At 41.4% G+C, this 21,596-nt stretch overlaps 1 protein-coding gene across 1 annotated transcript in view; it reads right to left on the bottom strand.

Annotated features, from left to right (window-relative positions):
• Positions 1–21,596, bottom strand: part of LOC144799957 (cytochrome P450 4B1-like) — a 144,200-nt gene that overhangs the window by 86,037 nt on the left and 36,567 nt on the right. The window contains exons 3-4 of the mRNA XM_078671595.1: positions 20,988–21,032; positions 18,240–18,367 (exon numbers count right to left, since the gene is read on the bottom strand). Coding sequence (XP_078527721.1) covers positions 18,240–18,367; positions 20,988–21,032 — 173 coding nt within the window. The remainder of the gene's footprint in view (positions 1–18,239; positions 18,368–20,987; positions 21,033–21,596) is intronic.

The following is a 21,596-nucleotide window of genomic DNA, read 5'->3' as shown; positions in this document are numbered from 1 at the left end:
TAAAACCTGCCTGATATTTTGTAAAAATGAAGTGTTCTTCAATCCAAGAGGTAAGCCGACCCAGAACTTGTCGGGCAAAAACTTTTTGCAACACGTCAATTAGGCCGATAGGCCGATAATGTGAAGGATTTGACCTATCCCCCTTTTTGAACAGTGTTACAATCTCCGCCCCCTTCTAGGTTTCTGGGACAGGAGCTCCACAAACAATTTCATTGGATAGTAAATTGATGTAAGGAGCCCAAATATAATTTTCGTGTTTCCATAGATCACCTGGTATTTTATCAGGGCCTGGGGCTTTCCCTGTCTTAACTGCCTTGATTGCTGAAATTGTTTCTGACAAAGAAAAGACAAGAGGTGTGTCATGGGCTACAAAGGGAGGCTGTAAACTATCCCAGCTTTCAGTCACGCTTTGACCTTCACAAGAATAAAGCAAAGTAAAATGCTCAACCCATGTTTTCTCCTCTAGAAATTTATCTTTGCATTCCGTAGCCCCCCTGGTACCTCTAGCAATGAGGCTCCAGAAGGAAGTCTGGTCTCTGCACTTGCATGCATCCAACAGATCTGACCAAACCCTTTCATCCCACTCTTTTTTGGCCATTTGCAGGGTTCTTTTATACTGAGCTCTCTTAGTTCTCACAATATCCGCTGAGTCCCCCCTAACCGCTTTGATTAGATCTGTTTTAGCTTTCCGGCATTTCTGGTTGTACCAAGTAATCCCGGCTTGTTTACCTTTCTGGGCGTTTTGTGATCTCTTTACCGCCCTGCTCAAGATCTCGCCAAGTTGGTTAATTAGATATTAATGGGATTTTACCAAAAGCGGACTTTGGATGACAATACTATTCCCTAAGAGGGCAAAAATGTGCCTCACAAATACGTTGTAGATTTGGCTAATAATTTTTGTATTGTCTAATACCACTGGCCATTTCAGGGATCTACGGTTGTTTGCCACTAGAGGGTCCTGTGACAAGGGTACTGTGTTGCTAACCCTTTTATCAGGGGTTATAAAAATCTGGGTCTGTACAGATAGAATCAGGGGATAATGATCACTCTCTGTACGATCATCCACCATTAAATCGATGATCATAGGCCATATGTTTAAAGAAACCAACAAATAATCTAAATGGCTGTAGGTCACCCCTCTAGTAAATGTTGGTTTACTGGGGGAGTCTGATGGCAACCGCCCATTACAGGCACGTAGGCCTGATTCTAGAGTTAAATTCAATAGTTGTAAAGCACTCACTGTACAGGGTGCTTTATGATTTGTATCAACTAAAGGAATGTTGTTAGCACCATCCTCATCCTTATAGATGTCTTCTAAACCTATGATAGGTTCAAACCCTCTATTGAAGTCACCTCCTATAATTATTCTTGCATTTTGATCAAACCCTGTCACAATATTACTCAAGTGGGTTACAACTGATGATTCTGTACATGATCGATGTGGTCTACTATAGATATTGATCACGTAAATGCTGTAGCCCATAGTGTTTTTTAGCTCAAGTAATAACAGGTCGGGGTTATTTGTATCAATTTGCTTAAAAGACAGGCCTCTTGTAATTTTTACCCAAATTGTTAGGCCGCCAGAAGGTCTTCCCCCGTTTGTATTTACTGCAGGATGAAAAAGGATCTATAATTAACCTTAAAGAAGTTCTCAAGCCCCCAGGTTTCCTGAAACATAATTAAATCCCCACAAGCCAGATAATCATGCCAGGCCGGATCTGAAAGATTCTTTTTCAGGCCTGCAATATTCCAACAGATGATTTTAGTTAAATCCGAAGCCCCTGATTCCATTGTTACCAGTTGCGGAGTTGTTGATCCATTAGCATCTAAATGTAGTGTTCGCACCACTGAGTCTACAGAATGCATTGGCTGTTGAGGGTTTTCAGCAAGTGCAATCTGTTTTGGTGCAACTACAGGGGGCAGACCAGAATGTATATGATTTACACCACATGACTTTATCAGAACCCCTCCATCAAGTCAATCGCAATCAGATAAACCAGCTAGAGCGTCAAACCTATTAGAGGTACTAACTCCCCAGTTGTAAGATGGAGCCCCAAAACCCCAACCATTTGTAGGTGCATTCCATCTAGGTGTAGGTGTGGTAGGGAACGGTGGGTTCAGGTAAGTACCCGGCCATCCTCCATTATAATTACCATTACCTACACATGCTGGGGTATTAGGGTACAATAGACGCTGTTGCATACCTGGCCATCCTCCATTGTAACCAACGGTACTTAAAATCCCACAATTGTTTGGTGGTATACCAAGCCCTCGTCTACCCATTAAATTCAAATTTTGTCCTGGGGTAATATGACGGGGAATATTGTGTTGGTTGACATGCCATGGGCCAGTCCTATCTTTAGAGACATGGTTTGTATCGCACATTGTAGGTCCCCCATCCCATCCATTTTCTCTCGCTATCCAAGCTGGTTTCAAGGGCTTATAGTTGTTGACTTTTTGCGAATCATTATAAAAGAATTCCAATGTGAGGGGATTATGGAACTACTTCTTCTTTGTGGTGGTAGTATGTTGGATAGAATGTCGGGAAGAGCAGATGGAGTTGTGAAAGTTAATATCACACAATCGCCCTTCCATTTCTTTTGTTTTTTCCCTATCCATCCAACCCTCCTTGCCATTTTAATTTCGTCGGCCAGCCGTTGTTCCCCCCCCTGCGCTATCCGCAGATTTTTTGACAGCCAGTATAATGCCTTGCTTATTAGCGACGAGGCTGACTCAATTTGACCCGGTGGTAAGATGGGTGTATTAGCTAACACTAACACTAGTGGTGATGCTTCAACTACAAATTGTGTAGAGTTATCTTCTATCGCCAGGGGCACTGTGTCATGTGATGGCTCAACTAATTGAACTGGGGGGGCTTCTAGTGGCAGGTCATGAACAATATGGCTGGTTTGTGGGCATTCTAAAAGAGTTGGCCCTGGTGGCATAATATCTGATGTTGACCCAGATTCATTATCTTCCTTTGAGCAATCATGGCCGTTATTAACATTACTTAAAACATTTCCTATGGCATCTGATAATACATTTTGAGTACCTCCCAATTTCTTTATCTCTGCAGAGAGTTTATCAATCTTGCTAATAAGTGGTTTGATAATTGTCTGAATTTTAATTTCTAACAGCTCCGCTATTCGTGACAATAGGTCCTCGTCCATTGTTTCCCTCGAATTGTTCTCCTCATTGTTCTGATGGGTACTTTGTGGATTTTGCTGTGGTATAGCCTTGCTTTTTCCTGAGTGTGGCCCTCCACGTTTGTTTTGTAATCTGCGACAGGCTCTAACTGCCCTAGCAGACTGCTTTGCAGGTACTTCATCCACCACTTCCTCTTTTTCATCATTATCTACAACCTCAATGACAACCTGTGCATCTAACTCGTTGTCCGCATGTTGTTCAATGTCCGGCGCATTCGTTGTACTGATATCAATATCAACATTTGATGGAGGAGCTGGTTCAAGTACATCACTATTAAAATCCAATAGCAAGGACTCGTTTGACTGAGAGGATGTAGGTGGGCTCAGAGAATGGAGAACAGGTGACTGGGACAAACCCAATGATTGTCTGCGCTTGCTGTTTATCTGGGTAACCACTTGAACAAGATAGTTTTCCATAGTGTTTTTAGGAGTTTCAGGTACCAAACGATGAATTTTTTTAGGCATTATTATGCACAATGTGTGATAGTTTTACACCCACAACCCAATAAAAAACAAGGTATTAATTTCAATATATAAAACAAAAAAGTCTTACGTCAATGCCTTGTGCAGATCTCCAATGGACTTATTTCCTAGTTCGTGGAGATGTTTTATCTGCTGTCCGCTTTGCAGAAAGGAAATGGTCCCTAGAGCACAAGGGTAGAATTTAGAGGGATGGCCTAGCCTGGCCTCCTAGTGCCGATGAGGGCCGTAGAGGGCCCGCCCTTTGCCCGGGCTTAGCTCCGGGCGTCCCGCTCGCGTCCGGCGAAGCTGGTCCTGCGGCGCTTTATTGCGCCTCCCTGGCGCCCTCGCGTTGTCACAAACGCGCGCCGCCGCGTAGGCTGCCGGGATTCGTAGTCCCGGAGCGGCGGCGCGACCAAACTGCAGGAAAGGTGACTCTTGGTGGTGGCGGCGTGGACCGCGGGCGTCTGGCAAGCTGCGGCGTGTTCCAGGTAGGTTTTCGTGTCTCCCCCTGCTCCGCCGGTCCTGCGGCGCTTTATTGCGCCTCCCTGGCGCCCTCGCGTTGTCACAAACGCGCGCCGCCGCGTAGGCTGCCGGGATTCATAGTCCCGGAGCGGCGGCGCGACCAAACTGCAGGAAAGGTGACTCTTGGCGGTGGCGGCGTGGACCGTGGGCGTCTGGCAAGCTGCGGCGTGTTCCAGGTAGGTTTTCGTGTCTCCCCCTGCTCCGCCGGTCCTGCGCCTCTTTATTGCGCCTCCCTGGCGCCCTCGCGTTGTCACAAACGCGCGCCGCCGCGTAGGCTGCCGGGATTCGTAGTCCCGGAGCGGCGGCGCAACCAAACTGCAGGAAAGGTGACTCTTGGCGGTGGCGGCGTGGACCGTGGGCGTCTGGCAAGCTGCGGCGTGTTCCAGGTAGGTTTTCGTGTCTCCCCCTGCTCCGCCGGTCCTGCGGCGCTTTATTGCGCCTCCCTGGTGCCCTCGCATTGTCACAAACGCGCGCCGCCGCGTAGGCTGCCGGGATTCGTAGTCCCGGAGCGGCGGCGCGACCAAACTGCAGGAAAGGTGACTCTTGGCGGTGGCGGCGTGGACCGTGGGCATCTGGCAAGCTGCGGCGTGTTCCAGGTAGGTTTTCGTGTCTCTATTATTACGCAATTTATTACATTATTTATTGTTTTTATTTCTCTTATACTATAACATGGCAACCTCTCAAATTTGCAATCGGCCTTCCACTTTCTTGCAAATTCCAGGTAAACCTAAATTGCGGTGGAAAAAATAGTTTGAAACTTTTGAGAATTATATTGTAGCCATTGATGGCACTAAATTTTCACCTGAGAGGAAGAAAGCCATCTTATTTAGTTTTCTTGGAACAGCAGCTATAACATTTTTTTACAATTTTGTACCTATAGCACCGCCCAGTGGTGAAGGATATGGATGGAACATTTACAAGGAAGCAGTGGCGAGATTAGAGAAACAGTTTGAGGAAGAACCAAATGTATTAAAGGAAAGACATTCTTCTCATAAAAGGAAGCAACTTGTTGATGAGACTATTGAAGAGTATGTTACAGCTCTTATAGTATTAGCTGCTAATTGTGACTTTGGTTCAAATGTTAATTTCTGCACTAGAGATCAGTTTGTTTTCAATTGTGAATCTAAAAAAGTTCAAGAAAGACTTCTTGCTTGTCGTAAACATACATTAGCTTAGGTATTGGATTTAGCTAAAGGGATTGAAAGATCCATTCAGTCTGCAAAAGTCATCACATCTGAAGAAAGTAGAAATGTGGTTTCTCCAGTATGTTCTATACAATCATATAGTAGGAATATAGTTAAAACAGCGTTAACTAAAGTCAGCAAACTAAGTTGTTACAGATGTGGTTCCAAATTTCATTTGACTAATTACCCTGACTGTCCCGCAATAAGAAAGAAGTGTGGAAAATGTGGAAAGTTTGGTCACTTTCAGACTGTGTGCAGAGTTCCTAAGAAAATGTCTAATACTACCATTAGTAATATATCTAATGTTGAGAAAGATACACTAAATATAATTTCTAATGTTGAGCATGATGTACAAAATCTACTGTCTACTGTTTATGACTCTGAAATGTACAGTTCTGAAAATAATCTTGCTCCTCCCATTAAAACACCTTTAGGGTTTGTTCTCAATGGTGATGTTTCTCTTGAGGCCATGGCCGATTCCGGCTCACCCATTACCATTGGGTTAATATCAAATTTAGAGAAACTGATGTTAATCTGCATGTGTTTGGAAATTGTGATATTCGCATGATGGGTTTCTTTGAAGACACCCTAGAATTTAAGGTCCGTAAAATATTTACTAAGATTTATGTGGCGATTGATGGAAGAATATTGTAGGTTGGTATGATTTGGGTAAATTGGGTGTTATTTTATGCCCAGGCTCAGATTGTCCCATCCAGGTAAGGGATATTGTAGTCAAGAGTGTTTCTGTTGACCAATCTTCTGTTCATGCCATTCTAGATAAGTGCAAAACTGTTTTTAGTGATAAAGTCGGACAAGTAAAAGGTTTGCACATAAATTCAAACTTAAGGAAGGGGCAGTACCTATACAACACAAAGTGCTTATGGTTCCTTTGGGAGTAAGGCAGAAATTGAAATCTCATTTAGATGTGTTATGTTCTGAGGGCTTCATTGAATCCACGGACAGTGGGTTTTTGCCATAGGTATTGCACTTTTTAAAAAAAACAGGATTTGAGGTTATGTGATGACCTTAGATCTTTGAACAAAAATATTGTAGTTGAGACTTACCCCTTGCCCAGGATACAGGAATTGTTAGCAGCTGTTAATGGTGCAAAATATTTTTCAATACTTGATCTTAAATCTGCATACCACCAAGGAGTTCTGTATGATGCTTCTAAAGATTTAACTGCGTTTATCACTCCGTTTGGCCTGTGCAAATTCTTAAGAATGTCCTTTGGGCTGGCCTCCACGGGCAGCGTTTTTCTGAAATTAATTGAAAATGTATTTCAGAGCTTAAGTGGGGTGCCAGCCTTTCAAGAAGACATAATAATTTTTGCTAAGACCTGCGATCAACACAGTGTCATTTTGGATTCTGTTTTAGAAATTTTAAACAGTAAAGGGATGACCGTAAACAAAGATAAATGCAAATTTCTTGTAAACGAAATTGATTACTTAGGTCATAGAATCACTTGTGATGGCATTTTTCCAAAAGAAGATCTTATTAACACTTTGGAAAAAGCTATCAAACCTCAAGATAAGGACTCATTACGTTCTTTTCTTGGCCTGGGAGAATATTATGCCAGATTTGTGAAAGGCTATGCTCTTGTTGTAGAACCCCTTAGGCAACTTTTGAAAAAAGGTTCCCCATATAAATGGATAACTATTCATGATGACGTTTTTTTCAATGTCAAAAAACTAATAGCTAAGGCTCCGGGTCTCAATACTTTTGAACGTGATGGCAAATCATATGTCACGGTTGATGCCAGTGCCATAGGTTTAGGTGCTGTGTTTACTTAAATGGTGGAGGGAAAAGACAGAGTTGTTTCTTTCATTTCCAGGGGCATTCGTGGTGCAGAGAAACATTATAGTACAATAGAGAAAGAAGCCTTGGCTTGCGTGTGGTGTGGGCAGTGGAAAAACTAAAAAACTTTTTATGGGGGCGGCCTTTCATTTTAGTTACTGATCAAAAGCCACTTCTATATATGATGGATGGTGTTACAAGTGGCAATGCTTCATCCAGACTAGTGAATCTCATTGCTAGGTTACTGGAGTTTAATTTTGAAATTCAGCACATTCCTGGTGGAAAGAATTTTACTGCTGACTGTTTATCTAGATTTACGCCTGTTGAAGAAAGTGAAGGAGAGATCACTGATCAGCATGGGTGTGTTGCGGCCTTGGTGGATGCTGTTAGTGTGTGTGATTCTGCCATTTCAGAAAAGGAGTGGAATGATTGTGTGGTCAATTGACACTGTTTTGTCCAAGGTCAAACATTTTGTTGCCAATGGATGGCCACATGGCAAGAATTTAGAACCCTCTCTTCGGAGTTTTGAACAAGTTGCTGATGAGCTCAGCATTGAAAATGGAATTTTATTGAGACATGATCTATTTGTGCCACCTGTGGGCATACAAAATAAACTTATCAAGTTGGCTCATTCTGGGCATCCGGGTATGTCTGGAACGAAAAAATTGATCAAACTGCACTATTGGTGGCCAGGAGTGGATGGTTGTGTTGAGCAGTTTGTTGATACTTGTGGTGTGTGCGTAAAATCTGACAAGCATTGGAAGGTTTCCTCTGAACCCATGTCTGTACAGGATGCTCCTATGGGACCCTGGGAAAAGGTTTCCATTGATTTTTCAGGTCCTTGTGAGTGTTTGGGCAGGGAAAGGAGATTCTTAATTTCCCTATTGACAATTTTTCAAAATGGATATATTACACATTTGTGGAGCCTTTTGTTACTGATGAGGTAATTTTGTTTTTAGAACATGTATTTAGGATTGAGGGTGCTCCTGATATTCTTATGTCAGACAATGGGGTGCAATTTGTATCTAACAAAATGTTAAATTTCCTAAGCAGTTTTGGTGTGCGTTCTGAAAGAGCACCGTTATATTGTTCAAGGGCCAATGGTCAAGTGGAAAGGGCCAACAGGTTCATAAAGGAAGGCATTCAAACTGCTTTGGAGAATCATCTTGATGTTTTAGAATTTCTAAAGGAAAAGGTTTGGAGTCATCACATTACTCCTCATACTTGCACAGGTGTGTCTCCATATTTTTTCGGGAGAGGAAGACAAATCAAGTCTTTGTTAACACCTTTTTACAGGAAGAATATTGAGGGTGACACCTTGGAGTAACATAACAGATTCTCCCACGTATGGAAAGTTGTATCATGACACAAAACACACAAGGCTACAAGTAAAAAAGTGGAAATTGGTGACTGGGTGCGTATCATCAATCCTTCTTTGACCCGTTCAAAAGTTCATCAAAGTTCACTGTTCATCAAAGTTCACTGTCCCCTTCAAGGTAGAATAAATAACGAAGGTTGGTGGAACAAAAGTTCTATTGTAGTTCTTAAACCTGGGCAGGAAAAGTTTTTGGGAGAGGTTGAATACACTGCATGTGTTTCTGGTCAGAATCCTACTGTATGTGTTCCTGGTCAAAGTTTCACTGGGAATGCAGCAGACACTGTTCCTTGAGCATACCAAAGAGAATCTACTGCAGGAGGAAGTTCTGACTCATCTGTTAAGGATAATCTTGTGTTGCAGAAAATAAGTACCAGGATACCAAAGAAGTTTGATGATTATATTTTTGAATAATGTTGGGGTTTTCTTTTGGTTTGTTTTTGTTTAAAAAAAAAAGGATATATGTGGCAATTGTTGCGTCCTTTCTATTTCTTTTATGTTCATTGTAGAATTTAGAAAGTATCTATGCCAGGTAGAATTTATTGATGTAATGTTGATGAGTTATTTAGAATTCACTGATGTAAGTGTATTATTTGAATGGGAGGAGAAGCTGTTGGAGATTGATGGAGAAGGATGCTTTTGCTCTTGCACTAGTGGGTCTATTATTGGCACTTAATTAAAGAAGTATTTTATATACTTTCTGACATCATAATTTTTGTGGAATAGCAATTCTGCCATTCCCACAAAGCCCTTCTTTATTGGATCCACTGGCACAAGCTCATCTTCTCCCGCTTGGCTCCTGAGCTGGTAATTGCTGGAAGATGGAAGCAATGCTGTGGCTGAGGATATAAGTTTTTTGAGGTAGGGGTGAGATTCCACACAAGAGTAAGTTGGAGGCTCTTTGGTAGTTAGAGGTTTGATTGTCAGCTTCTGGCAGAGCAACTGGAGAATGTTATCTAAAATGCTTTCTTCAGATTTCCCTGCTGGCAAATGACATTCAACACCAGCAGCGCTCCCAAGAATTTCTTAAGACACCCTAGTTTTGAGCAATGTGTCCTCAATGCATCAAAATACATTTTTTTGATAGCTTAATTACGAAGAAAGTTTGTTATCTTAAATTAATCCTTCAGGTTTCTCTGCTGCAACATGTCACTTCGGCAGCTCTCACAAGAATTGCTTTGAATGCTATAGTTTTTAGCACTGTGCAACTAAATATACATGTTTGTGCACTTACTTACCAAAAGGTCAGCACATATGGCTTTAACTAGTAATGCTAGATATCTAACAGGGTTACATGATCCAGGCAGGCTTCCGTTCAAAACATTCAGTAACTGACAACATCGCAGTTTTACAAACAGTCCACGACAAATATGTGGTGTCAAAATCATAAGTTGTCTACTGTGCTTTTATTGATGTTACTACTGCTTTTGACGGCGTGGATAGGACAACACTATGGAAGAAGTTAGAGAGGCTAGGGATTCCCCATGACCTACTCACAATAATTATATCCTTGTATACAGCAACATGGTGTAGAATACAAAGCGGGGTGGGGGCTTAACAAGATATATATTCATTATGAATGGTTTGAAACAAGGTTGCCTCCTGGCCCCCTTGGTATTTTCTCTCTACATAAGAGATCTCCAGGAGTATTTTCTTCAAACCAATAAGTTCCCTCCGAAAATAGCTTGCAACGATACCCGTAGCTTAATATACGCTGTCGATATTTTTATACTAGACCGTGCTCCAATAGGTCGTCAAAGAAATTTAAATGCATTAAATCATTATGCAATTGAAAACTTTCTGGTTCCAAACATATCAAAAACTAAAGTCTTACCCTTCAGAGGATAAAAGCAATCCTGTCCTTTTAATATACTTACCTGTGGCAAATTTGTTCACAAAGCTTACACAATTCCTCTCAGTTCCAACACATATGGCGTAAAGCAAATGCTCATGTAGGGGCATTGGAGAGGCTCTACTCTTACACTGGGAATAGACACTTCCAATCCTTACTTGAGGTCTACCATATGAAAATACCCCATTTTGTCTGATGCCTTGGGGCATATACAGATTAGAACTTTGCAAACAGTAAAAGTGAGAGAAGGGAATATTTTACATATAACTGTTAAAAGTTAGCCAATCTGTCTGGCCCAAGCATTACACACAGTTCACTTTTAGTAGGAATATTAGTTCAGCTCTTAATGCATCTCATTTCACAGTAGCACTTGTATAATCTGGAACCCAGCACACTTGAAGCTCTTTCTAAAGAACTTGACACCTAGATTAAGCTTCGAATTGAATGTAGAACACTGTTTACAATTAATGCACTATGAACAATATGTAAAAAGCATAGAATATAAATCCCAGAGTAATATTTACATTTTCAGATAGAAGACAGAGTATAACGCTGTATTCTCTTACTGCGGTTGGGGATCCTTCCATTAAAAGTTTATACATCCAGATGGAATAACCTAGAAAATAGGGCAAGTACTTGTGATTTGTGTAATGGAGGAGTACACAATCTACTTTGTGTTTTGTCAGTCTGCCCAAATCCGATCCTTGTCGAGGCCCGGCTTTGATTTATAAAGCCCATTCATTTTAGATACAAGATCTCTTCTGTTCGAGGCTGAATCCTGCTATGCAAGTCGCCTCCTAATGAATTTGTATGTCATAACTTGTTCAAAAGTTTTTAAAGAGTTTTTTAAAGTTCTTTTAAAGTATATAATGAGAATTGTCTTAAATCCATGCATTTTGTATTTGTTGACCTCAGTAGAGGTATAAATCAAATTCAATAAAAACCTTGAACCTTAAAACAGGGTTACATTGTTTATGCTAATGCTGTCCTTGTCTAAACAACTAGTGAAATATAGTTAATTCCAGTCACCCATCTGGATAATTAACAAACAAGAAAATAATGTACAGTGAAACTCATTGTGAGTGAAAGTTCTACTGCATATTCATTATAATTGAAAATCTGACTGGGTAGTAATGTTCGGCAGCTCACCACGCACAGCTCTTTTTAATGGTGAAATAAAAATATGAATCATTTGGGATACTTGACAATCATTGTTGTGGAATATGATGACTACCATCTTCTCTGCAAGTCCCTATTTAGATGCATCTTCATGGCAGAGGATTTTGAATAGCAATAAAATAAAAACCTTGAAGAAGCAGCCAGACTCATGAGGGTGCAAATCGAGGTTATGCCTTCATGCCTAGGACATGCTAACCCCAGACTAGTTTTGCTTTCCTTACCCCTACGTCTGCTTACCATGACAAGGTTATCAAGGTAAGTAGCGGTGGTGTTAAAAATAGTAAATCAATACCTATCTATATATACTTACCATGGCAATATAGTGGTAGTAGATATTTTGCAGTCAATAATGTTGCAGGTTGATATTGAAAGCTCGATCTTAAGGTAGAACACCAAACATTCCTTATGCCAGCAGCTATTTTCATTACTTTACATGTATATCAATATTTATGATCTGTGAGCTATTATTTTGATTAAATATCTCTTTTACTGTTATATCCCTACTTTTCACCATCAACTAACTATATATGGGTAGCACTTGCTGTTGTATTGAATGTTCGGTCCTCATATTTAATTTATTTATTTATTTAGCAGCTTATAGAGCGGGGTGTCCCGGCACTGCAGACCAGGGCATTAAAGAGCTCATCTAAATCACTGGGTTACAGGCCCTCTAGAGAAAGCTGGAGAGGTGTAGCCTTTTCCCTTTTTTAATTTGTTAGTCATCTAATATGTAATCTGTTTGGTCGAACAAAGCTGGGAAATACTTTTTTTTTACATTGATTATTGTAACAATTTGCTGTTTGCTTCAGACAAACTGCACACACCCTTCTGCTCTAGTAGAAATGTGATTTTTCTTAAGATGGCTATTTTGTAATGGTTCATCAGTCATTTTTGTTACATATGCAACTAAATAACATGTGAGCTATGATTGCTTTCATGTACCAGCCAGTGGCAATTCTCTATTGAACAAAGTGTCTCTACTTGAATGAAATAGTCAAAAGGATGACAGGCCCTCACTCTTTGAACTGTGCAAGCGTGTGCATTTGGTGGGCCCTGGGGTTATTTCTTTTGGACTAAGACTTATTTTTCATCACCAGATTTCAAACCAAAGAGACAGAGAGGGTGGTAGAAAATAGAAAAAAAGGAGGAACATAAACATAGTAAAAAGTTACAAAGGAAGAAAGTCTGTATGAAAAGAAAGCTACTAGATTGTGGTAAAGATATGAGGTGGATTCAAAGCCAGGGAGTGATTGAACTGTGGCTGCAGTGGGCCCCCAAGAATAGTATTTGAATATTATGCTCTGATTAGAGTTTAAGGTGTTAGCATTAAATGTGCCTCATAAGTGTATCACAATTTTCTGGGCCCTGCTTGTTTTCTTCACTCTCCCCTTTACATTAGGCCTAAGAATTCCCCGATCATACCTCAATTACATATGGCAGCACACTGCCTCACATCACAGCAGAGTTCGCTCCTTAGCATTTTGGTAAATGCAGTACAATGTTTGTGCTTTCTTGAATATTAGCTGTAGTTTTTCATCAGAGTTGGTGCAGATAGTGCTGTTCATCTTTAGACACGTTTCTTTATTTTATTCTTTATCAGTAGAGATCAGAAAAATTAATTACATCAGGGGTTGCTGAGAATGCTGCCAAAGTCCTCTCAGGTCTCACTCAGTACCTCTCACTGGCTCACAGGTGCATTTCCAAAAGTGTGTCACCTTGCTGGCTCAAGGTAGCTTTTTTTAAAAGCAGGGGGATGGGAGCACGCTGCCTCACATCACAGCAGAGTTCGTCCTTTAGCATTACGGTAAAGGCTGTAAAACGTTTGTGTTTACTTAAATATTAGTTGTAGTGTTTCACCAGAGTTGGTGCAGATAGTATACATATTAGCACAGTGCCATCCACACCAAGCTGTAAAATGTCAGTGGTAGCTTTTATTTATTTCAGGTTGGCTTGGCTGGTATTTTACCAATCCAAAGCTGTAACTGTGTGCCTGGTCTGGTAAACAGCTCAGCGTACTGTGCAAATCCTATGCTTAAAGACTTTGCTGTAGGAATGGCAAAAGATTTTGGGCCTGATTACGAGTCTCGCAGTCTTGCGAATGCCAGACATGCGGTGGCGCAAAAGTGGCAGTCAACCGTTTTGACGATTACGAATTTGTATTTCGTATCGGCAGTGGACTACCAGCTGTGCCAGGGAACAGTTATTTCCTGGCGGTTGCGCAAGAGCGCCACAATCTATTATGCTGAGCAGGGACTGGCGCAGTCACACTCAGCAGATTTTGAGTTCCTAGACCATCAGCCTTTTCATTGCGGAGCCCCACTATGAAAAGGCTGGTTGTGCAGGCACAAAGGGGCCCCCTTGTCCCCCGCAGCCATTGGGATACTTTCAGGGGGGCGCATGTCCTCCCCTGTCTGTATTCCCCACAATTCCAGCACGGCATGGAGGTCACCATCCATGTCATGCTGGAACTTTTTGCCCTTTCCCATTGAGGTGGCTGTTTTCAAGGCACCGCCATGGGAAAGGCCAAAGGACCGCCGACTGTATTACAGCAGTCCATGCACAGGTTTGGTGCAGTGATGCCAGCATTGAGCTGATGATGTCATCAGTGTTGTCATTTGAGATGTCATCAATGATGTCACGGATCATGATGTAATATGTGAAGTCTTAAGCAGGGCATTGTGGGGGCACCGGGTATAGTTAGCTCAGCTAACTGTAACTGGTGGATTTTACTGGTCTTGTACAAGTGAAACCTGAGTCTAACTACAACTTCCCTGTAACCATTGTTTTTTCAGTGAATTTCAAGGTTTTTTTACTCTATTTTCTAACTATAACGTCCAAGTAACCTTTGTTGTTTGGTGAATTTCTAAGGTTTTTTAAATGCTAATTCCTAACTATAATGCCCATGTAACCTTTGGTTTTTTCAGGGAATTTCTATGGTGTTTTGCAGAGAGGTGGAGAAAGGGGGCGGGCCTCTTACCAGCTCTCAGCAATCCCACTGTCTGGGACTCACTGGAGGTAACAGAAGGAGTTCATGGCCCCAAAGGACCCTCAGCTTCCAAGGAGATTCCCAACCAGCAGTGCACTTGGAGGCGTGTTTACAGAGTAGTGGAGAAAGGGGGTGGGCCTCCGGTGTCTTGCCAGTCCCACAAGTTTTTTTTGTTTGTTTTGGCCCTCCTCTTCTGGGCTGATTAGGATCCTAGTGAACCCATCCCTCTGGCACGGCCTCCAGTGTGGGTGCCCTGGTCCCAGCATTGTAGACTGTGAGGGGAGCCTCAAGGCCCCTGCAGTCCCTGCTGGCTCCCCACCCCATGAGGGAGCGAGCATTGCTTTGACACAGAGGGAGCTGCTAACATACAGCTCACTCTCTGTCAAAGCAATTGTGCCCCGCTTTGAGCAAGCGAGAGCAAAATGTTCTCGCCTGCTCCAAATTAAGCACAGTTTGCTACTGTTTGGCGGAAGTGGTAAAGCTCCAACCAAACTGTAGCAAACAGCGATATCCTGGGGGTGGGCAGGAGCCGGCTCTTGGGGTTGGCGGTCCCCAGTGCCATCTTTGGATCTTGTAGAATTTGCCCCAGCGATGTGGTGGTCCTGGTGCTCAGGGTTCACAATGGACCCCCTCCATTATATTATTTGAGCCCCGGTAGGTGGTGGTCTCTGGGGCTGTGGGGGGCCTTGCAGGCCCCCTGCAGTTATATTACTCCATGCCCTATAGAGGTGGTGGTACCTGGGCCTGCGGGGGGCTGTTTGATCCCTTGCACTTGTAGAATTCATTGCCCAGGGGAGGTGGCTATCTCCAGGGCTGCGGGGGGAACCTGCATAAGCCCCCCCCGCACTTCAATAATTCATAGTCCAGAGAAAGTGGTGGTCCCTGGGGCGGCGGGTGGGCAGGGTTGCTCTGCATTGGTATAGTTCAGTACTCAAGGCAGGAGGCTCTCGCCGGGGCTGCGATGGGGACTGGGCATGTCTACAGGGCTGTGGGGGGAGCAGGAAAGCCCCTCCAAATTTGTATAGTTCTGTGCCCCGGGGAGGTGGCGGTACCTGGGGCTGACGGGGAGCCGGGTGAGCCGGGTGGGCCCAAAGTAATTATATAGATCTGGACTCTGGAGAGGTGGTGGTCCCGGGGCATTTCAAAAGTTTAGGAGGGGGCCCCATAAGCCCCCTCCTTGATTATCATGAGCCCACATGCCCCTGGGAATTAGCCCCCCTGGGTGCTTCATAAAAATAATGAGTGGGGGCACGCCCGTCTTTTTTTTTTTTGCCATGCATCCACGCGTGATTGTGTGGAAAAATTTAATACAACAATACTTTTAACACCCTCAACATATCTTGGGAGGCCAGAGTATTCCTATCTGCCCCGTTTTCTTTACTTTTTTGTGTGGGACTCAGCTTCAAATCGAGTCCCAAGATGGCTGCAAACACTTCCTAGTTTAAAGTGTTTTCAGTCAATCAAATTTTAGTAGGATCCACAAATCCATTGCTAGGACTTGCGCCCCCAGATATCTATATTTTTTAAACTTAAATATCTCTACAACTACCAAACGGATTTATTCCAAAACACAAAATGCCCACCTTCTGGACCAATATCTAGCTTTCTGCCACATTTGGTGTAATTCCATTCAGCGAAACGGGCTGCAGATGTGTTAAAAAAATGAAAAATCCCCGTAAACATTAAAGGGGGAAAATGCGTTTTGGGACCCCCCCTTTTTTCTCGGCCCCTGCTTGACAGATCTCCACAAAACAAGGCAGCTGAACCAAAATGGAGACTTTTTTGAAAATTTCATGACAATTCGTCAAGCGGCACCAAAGTAATTCATAAAACTAAAAACACTTTTCCTATGGAAACTTTGGTCCTAACTATAACTACTTATTGATGACCACCAGTAGGATATGGATACACACACACGCACAAACACACATGCACACACGCACGCACACACACACACCCACACACACAAACACACACACACATACACACACACACCAAAGGGAAAACAAAGCTCCCTGGGCCACTCTGAATGCTCCATTTTTAAATTGACACTCCTGTGGCTCTGCAGCGCTTTGAAATGAAAAAAAAAAGGGTGGGCTCTTGGTCCGAAGGCCATGCATAGGGTTGGTATAGTAAGCTGTGCTGGGAAAAAAACTTTGAGTTAAAAAAAAAACGAGAAATTCACAAAAAAAAAAAGATTGAAAGTGGCTTTAAAGTAAGGTATGTTAATATTATTTTCCTTTATATTAAAAAACTAAAACCAAAACACCGAAGTTCACCAGTTATTGTAAACTGAAGTGACTATAGCTCGCATCATGAAGTAACTATAACTTGCGCCCTCGCCAGGCACTGCTTAAGCCCTCACATATTGCATCACTCATGATATGTTAAATGATAGCACTGCTAACATTACTGATACCATCACTGATGACATAATTTCTGGATAAATTGTGCATGGCAGGGAACGAGTTATAGTTCCTTCATGGCGCAAGTTATAGTTACTTCAGTTAACTATGACTGGTGAACTCCAGTGTTAGGCCTCAAAAGCTGTGTTGTCACTGAGATTTTCACCTAACTATAATGTCACTTTAACGAATATAGTTTGTGAAGAAATTCCTAGGCAGTCTAACCAGTAGGCAAACAATTAATCTGACCCAATAGCAAAAGGAACATTCAAGAAATAAATTTATAAAACAAGCATACTTTTAATTGACATAGTAAAAATCATATAGGGACCTGAACAAATATCAGACTGGTGAAATCATACAATAATCAAAACATATACAATTAATACATAAAATTAAAAAAAAGTTTTAACAATTTAATAAAAAGACACCCTAAATCATAAGTGGTGCCTAGAGTGCAATGGCGAATAAGAACTCTATGTCAATTAAAAGTATGCTTGTTTTATAAATTTATTTCTTGAATGTTCCTTTTGCTATTGGGTCAGATTAATTGTTTGCCTACTGGTTAGACTGCCTAGGAATTTCTTCACAAACTTTATTTACCCTGCCCTAGGAGTCTGCTTACATTACTACCCAGGGGGTCCTTGTTTTTCTCATTCCACTTTAACGAATATAGCCTGTTATCACGCAGTCTTTTAACCAGCAGGAAATTACAATGCGGTCATTACAACGACCGCGTTGTAATTCGGCATACCAATACCCTGCAAGTCGTAACAACGACTTGCAGAGGGGGGGCGCTGGAGGTTGGAATAGTATAATTTACTATTCCTACTCCAGTCTGTGCGGACAGTAGGGAAGGTGTTGGCTTTAAAATCCAACACCTTCTCCCCCCTCCGCAAGTCGTTGTTCCGACTTGCAGAGTAATGGTATGCGGAAATAAAATGCGGTCGTGGTAACGACAGTGTTGTAATTCCCTCTAGGGAAAAAGGTTTTGGGTAAACATTGTTTACCCACTTTAACTGTTGCTTTTTTCTTGTGAATAGTATACACACACACACATTTATATACGCTGAGGGCAGTGGGTAATATTCTTAAAGAATGACTACACACTATGATGGGCTACTTTCACACAGCAGAATCCCACAAAACCATGGGGTTCTTAGAGCAAACCATCATCCTATACCTTCTCCTACAAATATGAACTTGAATACATTTTAAATGTGTGTATTTATAAAGGTAACATTGGTGAGATTAGCAACATCAATCCATACCAACATAATTTTGGTTGATTTTGAAATCATTTTCACGTAGGGTTTTAAAACATCGTAGTGAAATCCTGGTGTCAACAGTCGACGATGCTGGAACCACTTTGGACCAGATAAGACCAGCAGTCCTTTTCCTACAGGACAAGTATAATAATCAAGCAATTAAATGCGGAACAATCGATGGTAAGGACAAGCTCTACAGGTGATACACATGTTCAAAGCATTTTATTCATCAATCAAACCATTGCAAATCACTGCCTGTTTTTAAATTTCTAAACCCACACTATTCTAATGAACCACCTTGCCTGGAAATCCAACAAATTCTGAATAATTAAGTTGGGTATCCCTGTAAGAAATATTGATATTACATTTATTTTCTTCCCCTGAACAGACTTCTTAAATAACTATGTACTGGACGACAGTACCTTGTCTATGACTTGTACAGCACGCCTTTGCCTGTTATCTAGGTTTGTGCTATTCAAAAACCACATTAATACAAATATGCATACATACATTTATTCTCTATGAACATGTCAACAGTGAAAATTGGCACATCTCCAATGAAGATTCTGTTGAAAGGAAAACATGAATGTCTTTCTATTCCGCCTTCACACAACAAACTTTGCAAACTGTATACCTAATTACACAGTTTCTTATCTCTTCTGACTGGACTCATATTGGACTTTCTACAGGAACTCAGAGATTAAGGAGTTTTCTTCACCTGTTGAGTGGTGAATTTCTGCTCTGTCAGGCAGCCTTATCTGTCATGGTACACACACCCTCGCTTGCAGAGAATAAATGCCAAGGCACAGAATCTGTTCCCAGACTGTGTTGATGATTTACTTTGGCTGAACAAATGGAAGTTCATTGGAAGGTGGGGTTGGTGGAAGGGGTTTCTGCTTGCTGCAAGGGGAGAGGTTTACCTCCAGCGCCTTTCCGCTTGTGCTGCAGATGCTGATATAGAACCCGCCACAGTAGCTGCTGGGGAGTGACAGTCTTCAGGCTGAGTAATCAAAACTAAATATTGTATCAGAATGTTGAATTAATGGTTTGTTTTCAATCTTGACAGACATGCATATTGACCATGTGTTGCATGGCATGGGCAGGTTTCAAATAATTGATTAGATCTGGATATGCTGGCAATATGCATCAATAAAACTGAATATTTACAACTTGGACTTAAGGTGAAATTCAACAATGGAAAACATCTGATATGTTTAAAGACGTTTCAGATTTGATGTAAATGATTATACTGTAAAGCATATGTTAAGTTTATTAAACAAATAGGAGTACCCATAAATGTATGTAAGTAGTTTATTAGTAGGGCAGAAGTGCATTAGTAAGTCAGTAGTGCAATTAGTGATAAATCAGTACATGCTCTTTATAGTCAGCAATCCCTGTTTGCTTCCTTATATAATGGATTAAAAACCTCAGAACCATATATTCCCTTTATAAAAGCAGGAGTGGTGGACTGGATCTGAATTTACTTAAAGAAGGTTGCGTTGAGATTTGTAGGAACTGTTAATGTAGACAAGTGGCATCAAGAATAAGAAAAAGATCTCTTATGCATTGCTTTGATAGGAGGCCTTTAGCATTGACAGCACAATCTGTTGTTGTTTTTCACTAATCAGTCCAACTCCCTTTTCCCTTTTCACCAATAACACACTACAATGCTGAGAATCAGTACAATGGTCGACTCTGTCTCTTCCCACCTCCCATGTCCATGTGATGCACATTAGTCCTTGTTCGTGACCCGTAATGGTTTGATTACACTTCCAAATCACTGAGTGGTTTGCTTTTATTTCAGTAATTAAGTTTAAAACAGAATTCTAGGGAAACATTTTTTGTGCTTTGCGTCACAATCTGGTGTCACCACCAACTAGAGAGAGTGCATCGTCGAATGAGACGAGAGCAAGGAAGGTGGGAAGGAGGGGAAGAAGGTAGCTAGATTAAAGCCAATATTGGAATACCTGAGAAGATGGAGGAAGGGAATGAGTTAGGGAGGACTGCCGGACCAAAGCCATTTAAAAAAAAATGGATTATAAGGTAAAGGAGAAGAGGTGTCCTGATAGAGCTGGGAGACTTTGGTAGCATGCCAGCTAATGTAAGGCCCATATCAAATGAGGTCTCTTCTCACAAGTATTGGCACCCTTCTTTGAGTTAACATAACATAACGGGCATTTGTAAAGCGAGCGTTCACCTGTAGATATCTTGGTGCTGAATAACAGATGCTTATTGGTACCCAACTCAATGGTACTCATTTTATAAACTTCAGATGGATGAAAGGCTGAGTGGGCACGCTAGGATTTGGACCTGTGACCATGTGGGCGAACACTGGCCCCTGCAAGTGGATGCATTATTCCACTGTGCCACCATACCAGACCTATATAAATACACATTGAAAGATACCTAACTACAAAATTGTGTGGTACCAATTTTAACTCATGACATTTATATGTATTATGTGACCATTCTGCAAGTGAATTTAAGTGCAGTGTAGATGGAGATAAGCCTTTATAAAAATTAATGGGACAACCTTCCTAAATTAGATTCACTGCCAACATCACACCCTGGATATCAAACCTCAACATACCATTGATATCCCCAAAACATTTCTAGGCTTACTATTTCACATTCTACAAAATATTGCAAAACATATACCCTAGTACACCCCACATAAAACATTAGCTCTTTCAGACTGCAGCTTTTGTGGCATAATAATTAGGAAATGTTCAAAATAATGCCAGTACGTACCAATCCATGGAACTATGAAAGCATATCCCAGTGTACCTTTTGGATCTGGGGAGTTCAATATAAATTGCAATTAGTGTGAGAAAATGGCATACAATAAAACACAGACCTAAGTAAAATGTAAGTGGTTTTGTTGCTTTTTCATTTTTTAAATTAATACAACTAAATTACATTTTTTTATATACATAGGGTAATTTCTTCCTAATGACTACTTAGTAAAGGCAAAAAGCATATCACCACATTAAACTTACATTTTAAAAAAGAAAACTTAAACATGCCATAACAAATTGACAACCGTAACTCGCATATGGTAGGGCACTCAACTCATTCTTGGCATGGAGGCTGAAGAGGTTTGGCTAATAGGACTCTTTAGAAATCTCTAATCTGGAAAATGTGTGCAATCAAAAGTGTATGAAATCCTTTGATAATCTCAAAGAGGAGTGCAGTCTCCATAATCTCCACCTATGGCATGCTTTACAGAAATACCAAGAAGAATTGACACAATTCAACCCATTGGAACTAAAATGACGTTTGGGACTTCAGGTCAGGGTGATACATTGAAGCTTTATCACTTGTTAGTCATCAATGGCCTGACCCAACCATGTCCATTCA

This window comes from Lissotriton helveticus, chromosome 1_2, assembly GCF_964261635.1.
Source record: "Lissotriton helveticus chromosome 1_2, aLisHel1.1, whole genome shotgun sequence".
Lineage (NCBI taxonomy): Eukaryota > Metazoa > Chordata > Amphibia > Caudata > Salamandridae > Lissotriton > Lissotriton helveticus.
Note: the sequence above shows the minus strand (reverse complement) of the source record. Positions and strands in the feature narration are given on the sequence as shown.